The sequence below is a fragment of the Dendrobates tinctorius genome, unplaced genomic scaffold (assembly GCF_039654945.1).
Source record: "Dendrobates tinctorius isolate UK_male_01 unplaced genomic scaffold, ASM3965494v1 ptg000057l, whole genome shotgun sequence".
In the NCBI taxonomy this organism is placed as follows: Eukaryota; Metazoa; Chordata; class Amphibia; order Anura; family Dendrobatidae; genus Dendrobates; species Dendrobates tinctorius.
The window spans coordinates 1,444,548-1,462,764 of NW_027361725.1; the positions used below are offsets into that span (position 1 = coordinate 1,444,548).

The 18,217-nt window shown below is 43.5% G+C and overlaps 1 protein-coding gene and 1 long non-coding RNA gene across 3 annotated transcripts in view; one reads left to right on the forward strand and one right to left on the reverse strand.

Moving 5' to 3' along the window:
* Positions 1-18,217, reverse strand: part of LOC141091899 (lysophosphatidylserine lipase ABHD12-like) — a 55,356-nt gene that overhangs the window by 2,496 nt on the left and 34,643 nt on the right. For both annotated transcript variants that reach the window (XM_073577673.1, XM_073577672.1), the window contains exons 2-10: positions 8,528-8,685; positions 4,748-4,875; positions 4,306-4,408; positions 1,910-2,029; positions 1,235-1,265; positions 873-918; positions 675-804; positions 375-412; positions 180-259 (exon numbers count right to left, since the gene is read on the reverse strand). In XM_073577673.1, coding sequence (XP_073433774.1) covers positions 180-259; positions 375-412; positions 675-804; positions 873-918; positions 1,235-1,265; positions 1,910-2,029; positions 4,306-4,408; positions 4,748-4,875; positions 8,528-8,628 — 777 coding nt within the window. In that variant the 5' untranslated portion in view covers positions 8,629-8,685. The remainder of the gene's footprint in view (positions 1-179; positions 260-374; positions 413-674; positions 805-872; positions 919-1,234; positions 1,266-1,909; positions 2,030-4,305; positions 4,409-4,747; positions 4,876-8,527; positions 8,686-18,217) is intronic.
* Positions 12,300-17,033, forward strand: LOC141091897 (uncharacterized). The gene is made up of 3 exons (XR_012232612.1): positions 12,300-16,016; positions 16,089-16,161; positions 16,549-17,033. It is a non-coding gene; the product is annotated as an uncharacterized lncRNA (long non-coding RNA).

Consider the following 18,217-nt stretch of genomic DNA (forward strand, 5'->3'; position numbering starts at 1 on the left):
TAGATGTTTTTTCATAGAAGTCTATGGAGTGCAGCAGTGAGATGGAACGACGAGGGATCAACGGAAACTTTAGGCCCTCGTTCTATTACTAGTCAGTTTCTGAGAATTGAGTCACCAAGAAGTCCTCGACTCCGGGATTTCACAGTCCCCCCATCATTCAGACTGTAGCCTGTACCCACCTTCCCAAAGGGATGGAAGGCGCCAGCGTCTCTGATGTTGGTGTACGGGGCCTCCAGTATCACGGCGTCAGCTGGACTACCTGCAGGAGTTAGAAATGAGTAATTTAATCATGAGGATACACTTTCATCCTTTGGATGATGGGTTCTCATTCTATGACTGGAAGCAGTGATCTTGAAAACCAAGCTATAACTTACCTTTTTCTTGCAGTTTTCTGGCTGCATTTGTGGCTATGCTATAATTATAGAAGAAAACAACAATTACTATCCGATCCTGGGAAAGCTGGGTGACCACCTGTAAATAATAGTCCATATTGTAATTCATACGTGCCAAGTTTGCGATAGCGAAAACTACACCCACTACCATGCCCCTCAGAGGGAGGACTGGACACCAAGGCACAAGCAACAGTCTAGAAGTTTGGGTCCCTCATTCTATAACTGCAAGCAGAGAGCTGGGCAACTAACTGTATAACTCACCTTTTTCCGAGTGTCACTTACCCAGTACCCAGTGAATGTCCCCATAGACACACTGGGTTTCCTCGGCTCCGAGCCTTCACCCACTCGTACAAGAAGACAGAGTCGTCGGTCACCCCCTCCTCACTGGGCTGGCCGGTGGAGTCAGCGTAGCCTGCAAAATCAGGACATGCGATAAAAAACATGCTACAGAGGGTTAATCTCTAGTAAGACCTGACTAACCTCTGTAGTCCAGAGACAAGACGTGGAAGCCGGCTCTGCTGAGGACCTGCAAGAGATTCCACAAGTGGTCAACAGGGGCATCTGCAGAGTATGGACATATTGATGCCAATGCTATGGGCACGCTTGGGTCTAGTGCATGGTTACAGGTGGTCAGTGATTTTAGGCAGGATGGATAACCTATTATGGCAGCCACAATGCCCCAATAAACAGTACCTGAAAGATGTCTATTAACATTGTAACTATCAATGCCAAGGACACCATCAGCAGTACAAGATACTGCAGGGATCAGGCTGCACATATGGGATATCCGCTCCTATTTAAGAAATGATCCGCAGGAAAATCCTCTAAGAGCGGACACTTGCCTTCAGAAGCTGGACTCTGTGATCAACGGCCCTGGAGGAAGAGGAAAAAAAGACAATGAGATCACTGATCATAATCACCTCTCCATCATCTGTTCTCCGTCATCTTTGGTGTGCGGAGAAGATGAATGGAATGGGGACGGATTGCATAAAATCTATATCTACCTGACAATTTCTCTCTCGGGGGTGGGGTGTTACTGATTTTAGGCAGTATGGACAGCTAATCTAGAATGGCAGCATAAACAGTATTGGCTCCATGTCTTATAACAGTGCCAGCGTTACCATCAGCTGTACAAGTCAGACTTCCACCTTTATCAGTGCCAGACTATATCCCCATAATCGGTAATAGACAGTCTGCCCCATTTTCAGTATCAGATGTATATCCCCATAAACAGTAATGAACAGATTGCCCCATTATTAGTGTCAGATGCATATCCCCATAAACAGTACCTGCCTGTATATCCCAAACTTGATTACATATCCATAATCATCAATAACAATCCAGTAGATAGATAAGCACAATACAAGGAATGAGGTGCACGGCGCCTCGGGCCTCATGAGCGTCACTTTTTTGACAGACTAGATGGCGTCAGTGTTTTCCTTCCATGATGGGATATTATATGATTTTGTAGCAGACTGTAATCACGTTCCCCTTATTACAGATGCGCCTGTAATCACCTGGTTCCTCCATTGCCATGGAGATAAATGATGACTGGATTGTCATCTGCGAGCGCTCTTTCGTACCAGCGCTGGTCCTTGTCTTTGGCCTCCTCTCCCCTGCTGGTGGGCAGCGTGTGCCTACAAGAGAAGATGGCAGTGATTAATAGGCCGGCTCTGTGCTCAGAGCAGACGGCTCCCCCCGCTCATCGCATCATTGAATTGTAACCATCGGTTTAATTTTTACTTCATAGGCAACTTTGTAATATATCTCATCTGCTTCTTTCTTTGCCAGGAGTGATCTCACTTTTTTGAAATTCTCAATTCTCGGGTAAAGAATCTTAGCAGTAACTACCATCTCCTATCTCAGTAAATCTGAATCCACATTTTACCCATGAACTGAGAATTCTGATAATGACTGATCAATGCTGGCAGGGAAAGAAGCCATGTCTCTGATGAGATACATTACACAGTTTCCTGTGTACTGTTTATTTATGAAATAAAAATTAAGGCGACGGTAAGTAAATGACCTGCATACAAATATCTCTAGAAGATTTCCTACAAGAGAAAAATTATTGATCTGGTTAGCAGAGGCGCTGCAGTCAGGCCAGTCACAGCGTACCCCCAGTATACAAGGGCAAATAGGAGAACACATCATACAGAGGCGTCATGTCATTATGGTGTGCACATCTGTCTATACAAGGAGCACTGGAGATAGATAGATAGATAGATATGAGATAGATATGAGATGGATAGATAATGCATAGATAACATAGATAAGAGCGATAGATAATAGATAAAAAGACAGATAATAGACTATAGAATACATAGATAATAGAGAGACTTTTTTCCCCACTGTATTTAGTCAGCTACCAATTGTGCAAGTCCTCCCACTTAAAAAGATGAGAGAGGCCTGTAATTGACATCATAGGTAGACCACAACTATGAGAGTCAAAATGAGAAAACAAATCCAGAAATCACCTTGTGTGATTTGGCAAGATTTATTTTGCAAATTATTGGAGTTAAAATAAGTATTTGGTCACCTAAAAACATGCAAGATTTCTGGCTCTCACAGACCAGTAACTTCTTCTTTAAGAGGCTCCTCTGTCCTCCACTCATTACCTGTAGTAATGGCAGCTGTTTGAACTTTATATCAGTATAAAAGATACCTGTCCACAATCTCAAACAGTCACACTCCAACTCCACTATGGTGAAGAACAAAGAGCTGTCGAAGGACATCAGAAACAAAATTGTAGCCCTGCACCAGGCTGGGAAGACTGAATCTGCAATAGGCAAGCAGCTTGGTGTGATGAAATCAAATGTGGGAGCAATAATAAGAAAATGGAAGACATACAAGACCACTGATAATCTCCCTCGATCTGGGGCTCCACGCAAGATCTCACCCTGTGGGGTCAAAATGATCACATGAACGGTGAGCAAAAATCCCAGAACCACACGGGGGGACCTAGCGAATGACCTGCATAGAGCTGGGACCACCGCAACAAAGGCTACCATCAGTAACACACTACGCCGTCAGGGACTCTGAAGTTTATTAGGGAGCATTTGGATTATCCAGAAGAGCATTGGGAGAATATCATATGGTCTGATGAAACCAAAGTAGAACTGTTTGGTAGAAACAAAACTCGTCGTGTTTGGAGGAGATGACTGCTGAGTTGCATCCAAAGAACACGATACCTACTGTGAAGCATGGGGGTGGCAACATCATGATTTGGGGCTGTTTCTCTGCAAAGGGACCAGAAGACTGATCTGTGTACTTGAAAGAATGAATGGGGCCATATATCAGGAGATTTTGAGTGCAAACCTCCTTCCATCAGCAAGGACATTGAAGATGAAACGTGGATGGGTCTTTCAGCTTGATAATGATTCGAAGCACACTGCCAGGGCAACGAAGGAGTGGCTTCGTAAGAAGCATATGAAGGTCCTGGAGTGGCCTAGCCAGTCTCCAGATCTCAACCCCATAGAAAACCTTTGGAGGGATTTGAAAGTCTGTGTTGCCCAGCGACAGGCCCAAAAGATCACTGCTCTAGAGGAGATCTGCATGGAGGAATGGGCCAACATACCACCAACAGTGTGTGTCAACCTTGTGAAGACTTACAGAAAACGTTTGACCTCTGTCATTGCCAACAAAGGATGTATAACACAAAATATTGAGATGAACTTTTGTTAATGACCAAATACTTATTTTCCACCAAAATTTGCAAAATAAATCTTGCCAAATCAGACAAGGTGATTTTCTGGATTTGTTTTCTCATTCTGACTCTCATAGTTGTGGTCTACCTATCATGTCAGTTACAGGCCTCTCTCATCTTTTTAAGTGGGAGAACTTGCACAATTGGTGGCTGACTAAATACTTTTTTTCCCCACAGTAGATAGATAGAGCCCAAATGCTAACTCACCAGATTCCCAGGGTGACTCCTTCCTCTGATGTCAGATAGAAGTTTACCGTGTGATTCACGACTTCTCTCGGGTTCTTCAAATCGACAAACAGCGGAATTTTTACTATGAAGACAATGACAATATTGGTAAAACAAGACAAGGTCCGGTGTCCGCTGGGTCCTGACTGATAACACGTGATGGAAGAATCTCCTAGTGCAGGTGTGAACAGAGCCTTACCTCTGACCCTTGCAAATACTCTGCACTGAGTACAGACAGCAAGGATCCAGCTCCACGGACGTAAAAATATTCCTTATTGATACAGGTTATAAATTCTAAATAAATCCATCTTGGCTTAGAAAAAAGAACAATCTAACGCAGCGTTTCTGTGCAGCCTGTACCCCATCACTGCAGAGGAGCTGACGGCTCCATCACCAAACTACAGGCACAGATCAGGGTACTTACCCATGTTTAAGTAAACCACCTTGCCCAAAAGTGCGGGGAAGAGTCTAACGATAAACGGGACACATATATAAATGGCGACGAGCGTTATCGCACACAACTTCATGAAGGACAGCACATGGGAAGACCACCTGGAAATTAAGGGCATGTATTACAATAATATCACATCAGGTCAGCAGCCAGAAATGCGCAGGAGTCACCGGCCCCGGGCTAGGATCAGTGACGCTAGCTCAGCTGCATGGTCAGCAATATGTGCTATGTTGTCCTCTATGCTGTAAACTGCAGCTCTGCTTGTCTGATTTTATTGCAGTTCATTACCACAGCCTCAGCAGGAAGAATGTACATGTAGAACTCATGTATTAAATTATTCAATTGTCATCTTTGGAGAGAAATTATAGCACGTTAAAGGACTAAAATGTGACCTTAAAAGCTGGAGGAACCACAATAGAACATCTGACAGTCCTGTGACATGACGGCCCCATGTCGCAATATGGCTCGTGCAGTTTAGCCATGTTTTATACATCTGACCTCATCCCCTCGCTATTTGGTTTGGCACCACCTTAGATAATTTCTTCAGGAATTGTATTATTAGCAATTGCCCTGTATTACATTTTGGGCAATCCGATTCCTCCCCTGGCTGAGAACAGGTTGGGTATAGGGAACACATCGGGCACTTATTACTCTACGGAATTACTAATACAAATACCTGGATCTAGAGGTGACCGCAAGGGGAAAGGGTTTCACTAATAATTGCCCTTTTCTATCCTGAATCTTTGCATATACAGTGGGGCAAAAAAGTATTTAGTCAGTCAGCAATAGTGCAAGTTCCACCACTTAAAAAGATGAGAGGCGTCTGTAATTTACATCATAGGTAGACCTCAACTATGGGAGACAAACTGAGAAAAAAAAAATCCAGAAAATCACATTGTCTGTTTTTTTTTCATTTTATTTGCATATTATGGTGGAAAATAAGTATTTGGTCAGAAACAAGCAATCAAGATTTCTGGCTCTCACAGACCTGTAACTTCTTCTTTAAGAGTCTCCTCTTTCCTCCACTCATTACCTGTAGTAATGGCACCTGTTTAAACTTGTTATCAGTATAAAAAGACACCTGTGCACACCCTCAAACAGTCTGACTCCAAACTCCACTATGGTGAAGACCAAAGAGCTGTCAAAGGACACCAGAAACAAAATTGTAGCCCTGCACCAGGCTGGGAAGACTGAATCTGCAATAGCCAACCAGCTTGGAGTGAAGAAATCAACTGTGGGAGCAATAATTAGAAAATGGAAGACATACAAGACCACTGATAATCTCCCTCGATCTGGTGCTCCACGCAAAATCCCACCCCGTGGGGTCAGAATGATCACAAGAACGGTGAGCAAAAATCCCAGAACCACGCGGGGGGACCTAGTGAATGAACTGTAGAGAGCTGGGACCAATGTAACAAGGCCTACCATAAGTAACACACTACGCCACCATGGACTCAGATCCTGCAGTGCCAGACGTGTCCCACTGCTTAAGCCTGTACATGTCCGGGCCCGTCTGAAGTTTGCTAGAGAGCATTTGGATGATCCAGAGGAGTTTTGGGAGAATGTCCTATGGTCTGATGAAACCAAACTGGAACTGTTTGGTAGAAACACAACTTGTCGTGTTTGGAGGAAAAAGAATACTGAGTTGCATCCATCAAACACCATACCTACTGTAAAGCATGGTGGTGGAAACATCATGCTTTGGGGCTGTTTCTCTGCAAAGGGGCCAGGACGACTGATCCGGGTACATGAAAGAATGAATGGAGCCATGTATCGTGAGATTTTGAGTGCAAACCTCCTTCCATCAGCAAGGGCATTGCAGATGAAACGTGGCTGGGTCTTTCAACATGACAATGATCCAAAGCACACCGCCAGGGCAATGAAGGAGTGGCTTCGTAAGAAGCATTTCAAGGTCCTGGAGTGGCCTAGCCAGTCTCCAGATCTCAACCCTATAGAAAACCTTTGGAGGGAGTTGAAAGTCCGTGTTGCCAAGCGAAAAGCCAAAAACATCACTGCTCTAGAGGAGATCTGCATGGAGGAATGGGCCAACATACCAACAACAGTGTGTGGCAACCTTGTGAAGACTTACAGAAAACGTTTGACCTCTGTCATTGCCAACAAAGGATATATCACAAAGTATTGAGATGAAATTTTGTTTCTGACCAAATACTTATTTTCCACCATAATATGCAAATAAAATGAAAAAAAGAACAGACAATGTGATTTTCTGGATTTTTTTTCTCAGTTTGTCTCCCATAGTTGAGGTCTACCTATGATGTAAATTACAGACGCCTCTCATCTTTTTAAGTGGTGGAACTTGCACTATTGCTGACTGACTAAATACTTTTTTGCCCCACTGTAGTAGCGGAGCTAAACATCAATGTTTTAACAACCCCCATTGGCTTCAATGGGAGCTTCATATACCCATATGCTTCTAGCACCCCCTGGTGGTGGCTCTGAGCAGCCAGAATTGTAATATAAATATGACAGTACTTGTACGGAGGGAATCATTTAAGGTTTATTTTAAAAGAAAAAAAAAAAAGTAACACCATTACCGCAGACCACACAGGATGTACCCATATAGCAGTGTTATTTATTAGTACTGTAAAGCTGCATTAGCTATGGGTACTGTATGAAAACATAACTTATGTGTAATAATGGCAGTATGATCTATGTTCACTGTATAGTGACATTTATATTCTCTGGCAGTGTTATTTATGAGTACTGCATGGTGGCAGTTTTTTGTGCACTATAGTAGTATATTTATGAATGGTATGTGTAGCATTAATTAAAAATATTGTATGGCAATGACATTTGTATGGCGGCATACATTATGCATACATTATGGCAGTATAATCTATGTATATCGTATGGTAACATATGTACATTATGGGAATTTCATTTATGAGCACTGAATGTGGCACTAGTAATGTATGCAGTATGGAAAGGTCATCTATGAGCACTGTATGGTGGCATTACTGAGATGTACAGTATGGCAGTTTAATCTATAGTATGTACAGTGACATTTTTACAGAATATTAATGTAATTAGTACTGTATGACGGAGTTACGGTATTTATAAGCACTATATGATGGCATTAGTTAAGAGTACTGTATGGTAGTGACATTTGTATGGAGGCATAAGTTGTGTACATGATGGCAGTATAATTATGCACACTGTATGGTGACATTATGGCAGTGTCATTTATTAGCACTATATGGTGGCATTAATTAGGTATGCCTTATAGCAATGTTATTCATTAACACTGTATGGTGGCAATAATTAGGTACACAGTATAGCAATGTTATTTATTAGCACTGTTTGGTGCATTAATTATACCATATAGCAATGTTATATATTAGCACTGTATGGTAGCATTAATTAGGTATACTTTATAGCAATGTTATTTATGAGCATAGTATGGTGGCATTAATTAGGTATACTGTATAGCAATGTTATTTATGAGCACTGTATGGTGGCATTATTGATGTGTGCAGTAGGGCAGTTTAATCTACACTGTACATTATCTATGCATTATAACACTAAGGGCACAGGCTGTATATTAAACACGCGTTCTTTTAAGTGTGAGTTTCATCTCATTAGTCCCCTAATTTGACAATATCCTGCGTTCCCACCGTTTATTTTTGCTTTTTCTGTGTCTGGCATGTAGACAGCACAGATCATTGCACAGAACAAAGTACAAGGCTGCTAATGATTACATGTACATGAATAAGAATATGAAAACTCACTCACCGGGGCTTAGGAGTTCTGCTCTGAGGCTTAGACATTTTAGGGCTTTCAGCCTTCACTTGGGGTCCGGAGCCCCCTTTTTGGGCCGCGTCTCTTCTTTTCATTCTTCTTTGGTCAGTCTGTGATTTCTTTGTGTCAGGGGACCGATAAGCATACAGTTACTAGGTCAAAGGAGAACAGAACACTTCACTTCCTCTGCATTTATGACTTTCAGAATTAGACCTTACAAGGACCAAACAGCCGGGATATTCTGCTGAGCTCACACTTCTGTATGAGGAAGTCGCCGGTAAGGCAATTGCATAATTTAAGTCTATTTTATTTCCTTTCTCCGGCTTTAAAAATTCTGGATTATCAAATAATCCGGATTATCAGATAGTGTAAGTGGTTGAGCGACTTACCCCTTTAAGCCTACAGTTTATGATACATGTATGTATATATGTATTTATATATATTTGATACTGTTGTATTATTTATATTTCTTATGCTGCTATGTTTCTGCACAGGATACATAATAGGGACAGTGCAGTGTACATTATGTCCACTAGATGGGGGCACAGAGCTCAGTTGGTTAGGTCACACTGTAAATAGTTAACTATAGGAGGGGTTAGCTGGGGAGTAAGGCAGGAGGGTCTTCCCTGTTATTGTCAGTAAGGGTCCTGACCCTGCAGTGCTCGGATGGGCAATATGCCCAAGCTGCCTAACTACCCTGTAACGTTTAAGGGTATTCCCAGCCATCCAGGGGGGAACTTAGAGAAGAACCAGGTACAGCAGAACCAGCAGTAGAGGAAAAGAAGGAAGTAGAGGAAGATGGTCACCGTAAGGCTATGTGCCCACTTTGCAGAAATGCTGCTTAAATGTCCGCAGCATTTCCGCAACTCCCTGCCGCGGGTAAAATGCATGTTGAATTAGCATGCGTTTTCCCGCAAAACACAGGCGTTTTGCAAGCATTTTTAGATTTGAAGTATCGCTTGGAAAAGTGATTGACAGGTTGGTCACACTTGTCAAGCATAGTGCTTGACAAGTGTGACCAACTTTTTACTATTGATGCTGCCTATGCAGCATCAATAGTAAAAGAGAATAATAAAAAAAAAAATAAAAAAAAAAAAAATAGAGATATACTTACTCTCCGTCGGCCCCTGGAGTCGTTCCGCCACTCAGCGGTGCTGGCAGCAACTTCCGTTTCCAGGGATGCCTTGCGACAATGACCTCTGATGACGTAGTATCACGCGAGTCTGTGACGTCATCAGAGGTCATTCGTGCAATGCATCCCTGGGAACGGAAGATGCTGGCAGCGTGGCTGAGTGGCAGGAAGGACTCCGGGGGCCATCAGAAGGTGAGTTCATTATTATTTTAATTCTATTTTTTACTGGAATATGGTACCCAGGACCTGGAGTACAGTCTCCTCTCCTCCAGACCCTGGGTACCATCCGCACATGAAACGCTCACTTCACGCATGGTGGGCATAGCCACATGCGTAAAGTGAGTGTTTCAATGCAATCCTATGGCGGCGGAATTGCCGCGATTCCACAGAAATAATGAACATGCTGCGTATTTTACCGCTATGCGATTACACAGCGGTAAAATTCGCAGCATGGACACAGCAACTGCAGAATCCCATAGGATTGCGTTTTTTTAGCGTTTAAGCATTTCCGCTGCGGCGGAAACGCATAAATAATGCAACGTGGGCACAACCTAAAAGTGAATGGGCAGGTCACTCCAGTATGTGGTGGATAGCCTTGTGGGCTGGATCTATGTTGTCTGAGACAAAGCAGATAGGAGAACGCTTTACCATGGTGATGCTCCTCTGGGAGGATACTGAGGGGTCGTCTGAGTTACCCCGTTCCGCGTAAACACTTAGTGATGCAAGGAACAGTGAAGGGAAAGATCAAGTAATGTGCCGTCTTTACTGTGATGGAAATGCTGGATACTACGTGGATGTGTTGTGTCCTGAAGCAAATAAATATGTTCAGTTAAGAGTTGCCCTGGACTGTGTCTCTATTCTTTAGGACCCAGGACCAGCTTAAAGACAGCACAGTAAAGAAGACGCTGACAGCACCATGAGTACCAATTGTAACATGCAAGAGAAGAGGTACCATTTTCCTGTGGAGGGAGGCCAGGGTGTACAATGCCCGACTACCACCATGGCCGACCTTACCTTTACAATAGCAATAAAAAACATGTAAGATTTACCTAGCAGAGTGGAGAAACTTTAGGGGAGACATAAAATAGTGAATGTAGCACATTTCATTTGTTCAACATTTTCAAAATCTCTGCTGTCAGTGAATGAAATCATCCTACAGATCTCTACCTACTACTGCAATGCTGAAGTTTGTTACAGAGCACCAGTCAAGACAAATGACATCCGCAGCACAAATCCTTCTCCCACCAGGACTCCACGATTTTATCTGTGTGGCACCCCAGGAGTCCGGTTGCCACAGTGTCATTGCCTCCCTCACAGTGGAGTGATGACATCCCTGGAAGCAAGGAGGGGTTCCCTGACCAGATAACACTTGCATCCAACACTTTTCCTGACTCCAGACCAGAAGGGGGAGCTCTAAATCCGGTTTCAGGAGAGCTTCTCTATTATTTCTGGCCTGGAGGAGGGGTCAGTCAGTGTCTGGGACTGAGAGAGACAGATTCTGAATGAAGAGAGAAGTGAAAGAGAACCTGGGAGTGGAGCGGAGACCAAGCTCACCCCAGAGTACAGCGCTAGAAGCAGGACACCGGAGTCAGTGGCTGATGGGTACAACAGTCCCAGCAGCTAAATCCAGAGGGCAGGGGATTGCAGGTCTCCTGGCCCAGCAAACACCCGAAGGCACAGCAGCAGACCAGAGCCCGGAGCCGCCATAAAGGACCGACACCTGCAATAGGATCAAGCTGCCTGCCATACGGGCAAGTACTTCAGAACAATAAGGAACAGAGGACTGAGCATACCTTTAGGCATTAAGGACCTCAGAGGACAGCGCAGTAAGGAGGTCTCAAAATCCATCTGGCTTAGTGGATCCCAAGTTGCTTCCAGGCTCCCCAGACCTCCATTGTCATCTGTAACTAGTGTAAGGGGGTGAAGCACAAGAAGAATCAGAAGGGGGTTACCTTCTCTGCTTAGTGTCCGGAACCACATAGCTGGGCAGCAGGTTTGCTGGGGGGGGGGGGGGGGGGGGAAAGACATGTAGACCTGGACCGACTGCATCATGTGACTAAGAGGAAAAACACGGCACTCCTGAGAACAAGGAGGTTGATTGGTGCTCAAGTTAGGTATCCAACCTGTTGAGTATGTAAAAATATACTTGGCACTCAGTAGTGGAGAAGCAATATTTCTTTTATTGTGCATCCAGACAAAAATAGACTCATATCATATGAATGTTTTCGGTCCAGCAAGGGACCTTCATCAGAAAATTCCTTTAAATTCTTTAACAAGAACTAGAATTTACAAAAAGTAAACAAAAGACGAAACATAAAATAATTTGTCATAAGCTGCAACAGAAATACATTCCTAGCGCAGTTTACAGAAGAAACTATTTCTGTTGCAGCTTATGACAAATTATTTTAGGTTTTGTCTTTTGTTTACTTTTTGTAAATTCTAGTTCTTGATAAAGAATTTAAAGGAATTTTCTGATGAACGTCCCCTTGCTGGACCGAAAATGTTCATATGATACGAGTCTATTTTTGTCTGGATGCACAATAAAAGAAATAATGCTTTTCCACTACTGAGTGTCAAGTATATTTTTATATACTCAACGGGTTGGATACCTAACTTGAGCACCAAACAACCTCCTTGTTCTCAGGAGTGCCGTGTTTTTCCTCTGTCGAATTTTTCCTTACATGAGCACCATTGAGAATCTCAAGTGAAACATTTTTTTTACAATGATACAGAGACTGCTGAAGTTCTGTCTAAGGTAACCGCCTCGAGTGACTTCCTTCAAATCCCTAACACAGGAAATCAAGAACAGGGATTTTGAACGTGAGACCAAAAGAGCAGTTAACTTGGAATTACACATAATTAAACTCGCAGAATACCTGCAGGTTCACCGGTCCCCCTCCAACTGACTTTCTTTAAGGACCACAAGGAGTATTGCACCAAATTCGAGCATATACTCAACAAATGTTCTTTTGAACGGATGACGCTCACAGTCTCTTCCTTACAAAAAAAATCTGGATTCTGTCAAATCACAAATATATGCCATAGAGAACCAACTCACGAGTACCATGTCTCAGGAGGCTTTCCAAGAGCTCAGAACCAAGAATCAGGAGACCTTGTGCTCCCACAGATTGGAGTTAGAGAAGAGGAAGAGAACAAAATTTCTAAGGGACACAGAGGACTATCTTCAAAATCGCGTCTACCAGTGGCGAGATTCTCAGCGTTTCACCAGGCGATGAACCTCTCAGAGCTCTTCTGGCTTAACTGACAGCCGACCCGGTACCTCAAACTCTACCACAGCAAGTTCTTTAGGACAAAATCGGGGCCGGTCAAGATGAAGATGAGGCGGGGGGGCCAATGTCGCCGGGGACGCCAGAAACCAAATAGCGACCAGATCCCAGGTACCGGTCTCCCTCTGGTAATTAATATCTCCTCCAAAAATCTCAACACCCACCAACTATCCTTACTCCAGAAGGGTCTCTCCTTCTGCCCGGTCTACAAGTTCAACACGTTTGAGCTCAACGTGGACTTACAGAGATTTTACCGTAATCTACGTCTACGGGCCCATTTCTTAAAACAGCCCCCTGGTTTGGTACAATCGAGTGGGGGAACTCCTCCCTTACTTGAACTTCATAGCTTGGGTTTAAAAACACCAAGCACTTATATGCCACCCAAAGATAACCCACCAGTTGAAACGTTCAATTCCAAGGTGTAGAGAGACATCAATAATTTTTCTCGTAATGTGAATCTGGGGAGTTTTCATTTCCAGGCCAATCTTACAGTTTCGGAAAAATTGGCTGTTGAGCAATTAGCTTCTGATAAAACCTTAATTATCAAGCCAGCAGACAAGGGGGGAGCCATAGTAGTCATGGATAGGGCTGATTACATGGAAGAAGCACTTAGACAACTTAGGGATGATGAGGTCTATAAAGTCATTCCACACAATCCCTTGAATCAAGTATCCTCTAAATTTAAGACATTGGTGGATTTTCACTCACATGAGGGCACTATTGACACTAAGCTCAGAGAGATTCTCATCAAAAAGACACCATCACCCCTAGTTTCTGCATTTTGCCCAAAATCCATAAGAGACTACATAAACCACCAGGACAGCCTATAGTCTCCTTGACAGACTCCATCCTGTCACCCTTAGCCATAGTTTGAGAACATCCTAACACCAATAGTGAAATTAACGAAGTCCTTCATACTTGATACGAACGATTTTCGTATCAAGCCACTTGGCCCCCTCTCCACTGCTTCAGTATTAGTGGCATGGGATGCTAACAGCCTATTTACATCCATCACACATACCAAGGGGATGAGTGCTACAGACAGGCTACTATGCCAAACTAACACGGACATCAAGATTAGACACCTTTGCGCTGATCTTTTGGGTCTAGTCCTCAACGAAAACTACTTTATGTTTGAGGATACCTTCTACATCCAGCAACAGGGCACCACAATGGGCTCAAATGTAGCGCCCCCTTATGCCATTGCATATATGGCCGCCTTTGAAGATGATTTTGTATATACCCACCCCTTGTTCCAAAAATACGCAATTCCATGGCGTAGATTTATAGATGACATCTTTTGCATTTGAGATGGCCCAGTTGAGTCGCTTCTACAATTTAATATTGTATCTCAATAGCATCTGGCCAGAATGTAAATTTTCTATACAACACAGTTCCACTAGGATTAATTTCCTGGACACATTGGTTTACAAAAACAGTGATGGCACATTAATTATTAATCTATACATCAAACCTACTGACAGGAACAGCCTCCTGCACTTCGACAGCTGCCACCCACCAGCTATAAAAAACTCAATTCCAAAATCTCAATTTAAATGGGTAGACAGAATAGTCTCTGACGTACAGGTCAGAGAACAGAAGTTTACAGAAATAGAAAATAAGTTCTACAATAGGGGTTACCCGCCCCGCGGGCAGTACTATCAAAGGCTAGGGACAATTCCAGACCCACAGGTACACGCAATAACAAACGCATCCCCTTTGTCAGCACTTACCACCTGTTCTCTAATTTGATACAATCTTCAATCAAGAGACATTGGAGCCTCTTAACTAAAAGCTACCCTAAAATTCCAGAGTTCCAGTTGCCTTTTCTCTCTTGTTACCGTCGAGCCAGAAATCTTAAGGATAGGCTGGTGAGGGCAGATGTAGGTTCAAGGTCCATCCTACCTAAACAGACCTTTTAACAGACCCAAAGACAGGGTACTTTCCCCTGCTTTCATTGTCTGCAATGCAATATTGTCCAAAAGGCCCTAAGGTATTTCATCCACACACAGGACAGGGGATCCCCATTCAGGGTTTCTACACGTGCGAATCCTCATATGTAATTTACGTGATCAAGTGCCCTTGCGGATTAGCTTACGTAGGGGAAACAACACAGGCTATTAGGGATGGGGTCTCCCAGCACAAATCGAACATCTGTTGCAAGAAAACCCATCTTCCCCTTCCATATCACTTCCAAGAAAAAAACCATAATATTTTGCAACTAAAGTTTCAGGTCCTAGAACAAATTGATATAACCAGAAGAGGTGTCAATAGGATAAAAATCCTGAAAAAGAGGGAAGCCTAATGGATTTTCACCCTACAGACCCTGGAATACAATGTATCAGCCTTTTTGTAATATGTCCATCATGTTATGTATTTATGTCTATGAATTTGTTGTGATATGACCTAATGTCTCCTCCTTTTTCTTATAGAATCGTTGACCTTGTTTTTTCCTCTCCACTGGGCACTGCCTATACCACATATGGTCCAGTATAATGGCACTTGCTCTATAGGAAATTCTACCTGGAATACAACTTTCTTTTTTTCCTTAGGTTCATATGTATACTAGCCCACATTCCATTACGCATATGGTTTCAGTAGAACGCAGTACTGATAAAATAAGGCAAGTCCTTTAATCTTATATGCACACCTCCACTTCATTAAAATTCATCTCCTTTTAATCTGTCACATTCTTGCTCCCTCTATTTCATCTCCCCATTTAGCCCACACAATGCAGCATAACCCCCATTTATTCCTGCATTCCTTTGTGTATTTGGGACAGCACTCAAGACATATGCATCCTATACAAAAGCCACACACCACTGCAGGGTTAATTCCCATCAGATATGCAGGACTGGTATCACATGACCACTCTGACGCGGCTCCCAGTCATTCTACTACGCTCTTCAAGTTGTGGGCATGCGCAGTGGGGCACGGTCGCGGTCAGATGACCTCGATGACGTACCTATGACGCGGCTCCAGCCGGATACTTAACCCGGAAGCACGGCGCACAAAGCGTCCACCCTGAACGGCGGTACCCTGGATCTCTCCAGCAGGCACACAGGTAATTTGGGAGATGAGGCTATATAGCCGTACTCCCCTCCCTCGACTAATGGCTTCCTCCTCTTTTTCACAGCGTCGGTCTCATTTGCAAGTGTTGCATATGAAAGCGCTGCAACGCTCTCTCCTCTATGCCCTGCTAGATCCAGGTAAATAGCGTCGGTTCTGACGTTTTTCCAAGGCAGTTCTACTGGCCACCTATCACATATATGCATTTGAATCACTAATCATAATCACCAATTGTAATTCAGTTTACCCTTCATTTTTTGCCCAGCATTATACACTTACCAATTCCAGCCCCAGTCAAATAGACGTCTGTTCCAGAAACCTCATATTAACCAAGTAGCACTTTAAACTCATGTCTATTTAGCTACACTATTTTAGGGGCTTGTGTAAATTACAAAATATCTTGTTTTTCCGGTGTACTCATTTCCTGCAAAATGTTTTCTCTTTTCCAGTACTATAGACTTTAATCCTGTCACAGGATATCCTCCCCCCCCCCCAATATATCTCTCACAGGTATATATCTCTTACAGGTACCCGTCTCTATTTTGATAGACATTACAGCTACTATTGAGCCCTCGAGCACACAAATATCCTTTTTCGTGTTCACTATTGCGTTGGGTCAAGATTCAAGTTTTCCTCACAACTTCTCTTTCCCCATTGTCTCATGTCTTTTCTTTAATTATATCTTACCTTCAATACAGCTCAGATGAAATCTTCTCCGAAATTCTCGTTCGCACTGATGGATTGAATTTCCGCGGTCACCATTCTTCACTTTAATCATGGTTCTTGATGGTTGTTAGTTTCTTCTCTAAACTGCGCTAGGAATGTATTTCTGTTGCAGCTTATGACAAATTATTTTATGTTTTGTCTTTTGTTTTACTTTTTGTAAATTTTAGTTCTCGTTAAAGAATTTAAAGGAATTTTCTGATGAAGGTCCCTTGCTGGACCGAAAACGTTCATATGATATGAGTCTATTTTTGTCTGGATGCACAATAAAAGAAATATTGCTTCTCCACTACTGAGTGCCAAGTATATTTTTACATGCATCATGTGACTGCCAGAAGAAGTGGGGAAGGTGAAGGGGTGCTGGACAGGAAGCAGTGCAGGCTGAGGGCGCAAAAGCAGGGTCAGAGCAGGTCGCAGCCGCGCGTACCAGAAGAGAGAGAACTCCCGGTCAGAGGGCTAAGACAGGAGGACGTGACATAGATACTGCTGTCTGAGTACGTGGATGTGGAGTCCCCATTGACTGGAGGAGTACGTCCTCCTGACTGAGCAGAGACGGTGACCCGCCCACGCAGACAGGACAGAGCACCTGACTCTGGCTGAGAGACTTAAAGTGCTGAACATCGTTCCTGTGAGAGTCTGTTTGAAAGCAGAGACTCAGAGCAGGGGGGACCCAGTGTGAATCAGTGTCCCCCCTGCCTTCCGCTTTAACCCCTGAAGGCCCGGCTACCTGCGAACAGAGACTGCAGAGACTACTGCGCTTACAGAGACTACAAGTGCCGCTGCTGACTATGCTTACGTTGGAGAAGACGACCCTTCTATCAAGATTTCATCAGAACTGATAAGTTGCAAGAATACCCTTAATTACTGCTTGACTGTTTGATAACTTGATCTAATTTTCACATACTGTTAAATCACTTACCTTGCTAGTTTAACCCCCACTGTTCACTCCCTGCGAGGAGATTCTGTCCTCTGTAAATAAACCCTTTAACTTTTGGCCTGCCTCTGTTCTGTGGTGACATACTCAGCACCTGCACATTAGTACACTAGTGCCCCGGCCTGCACTTCAAATTGTGAGTAAAAGTGTGGAAACTGCACCCTGCTGTGTTTTCGGAGTTATTTACGCTCCATCCACCCTGCACTACATCCATCATCACCATCTTTAACAATACAATTGCCCTGGGACTAAGCTCTACCTGTGGAGAGCTGTATCAACTCTCTTTAAGCAGCGTCGGCCATCCTTAGCTGAGTACCACAGGTGGCGTCACAAATTAATCTCCTATAAACATTATTTCCCCTTTAATTATCATTTTTCATTAGACGCCCAGGGCCGTGGACCGGGATACTGCTGCCGTGACATCCCTTTAAGAACCGACCCGGTACCGAGTGTCCCCACGTCCCTGGTGGGCGCTCCATTTTGGCATCACGAACAGGATTACGGAGCCCGGCATTGCTAGGTACTGTGTGCCAGAGAGA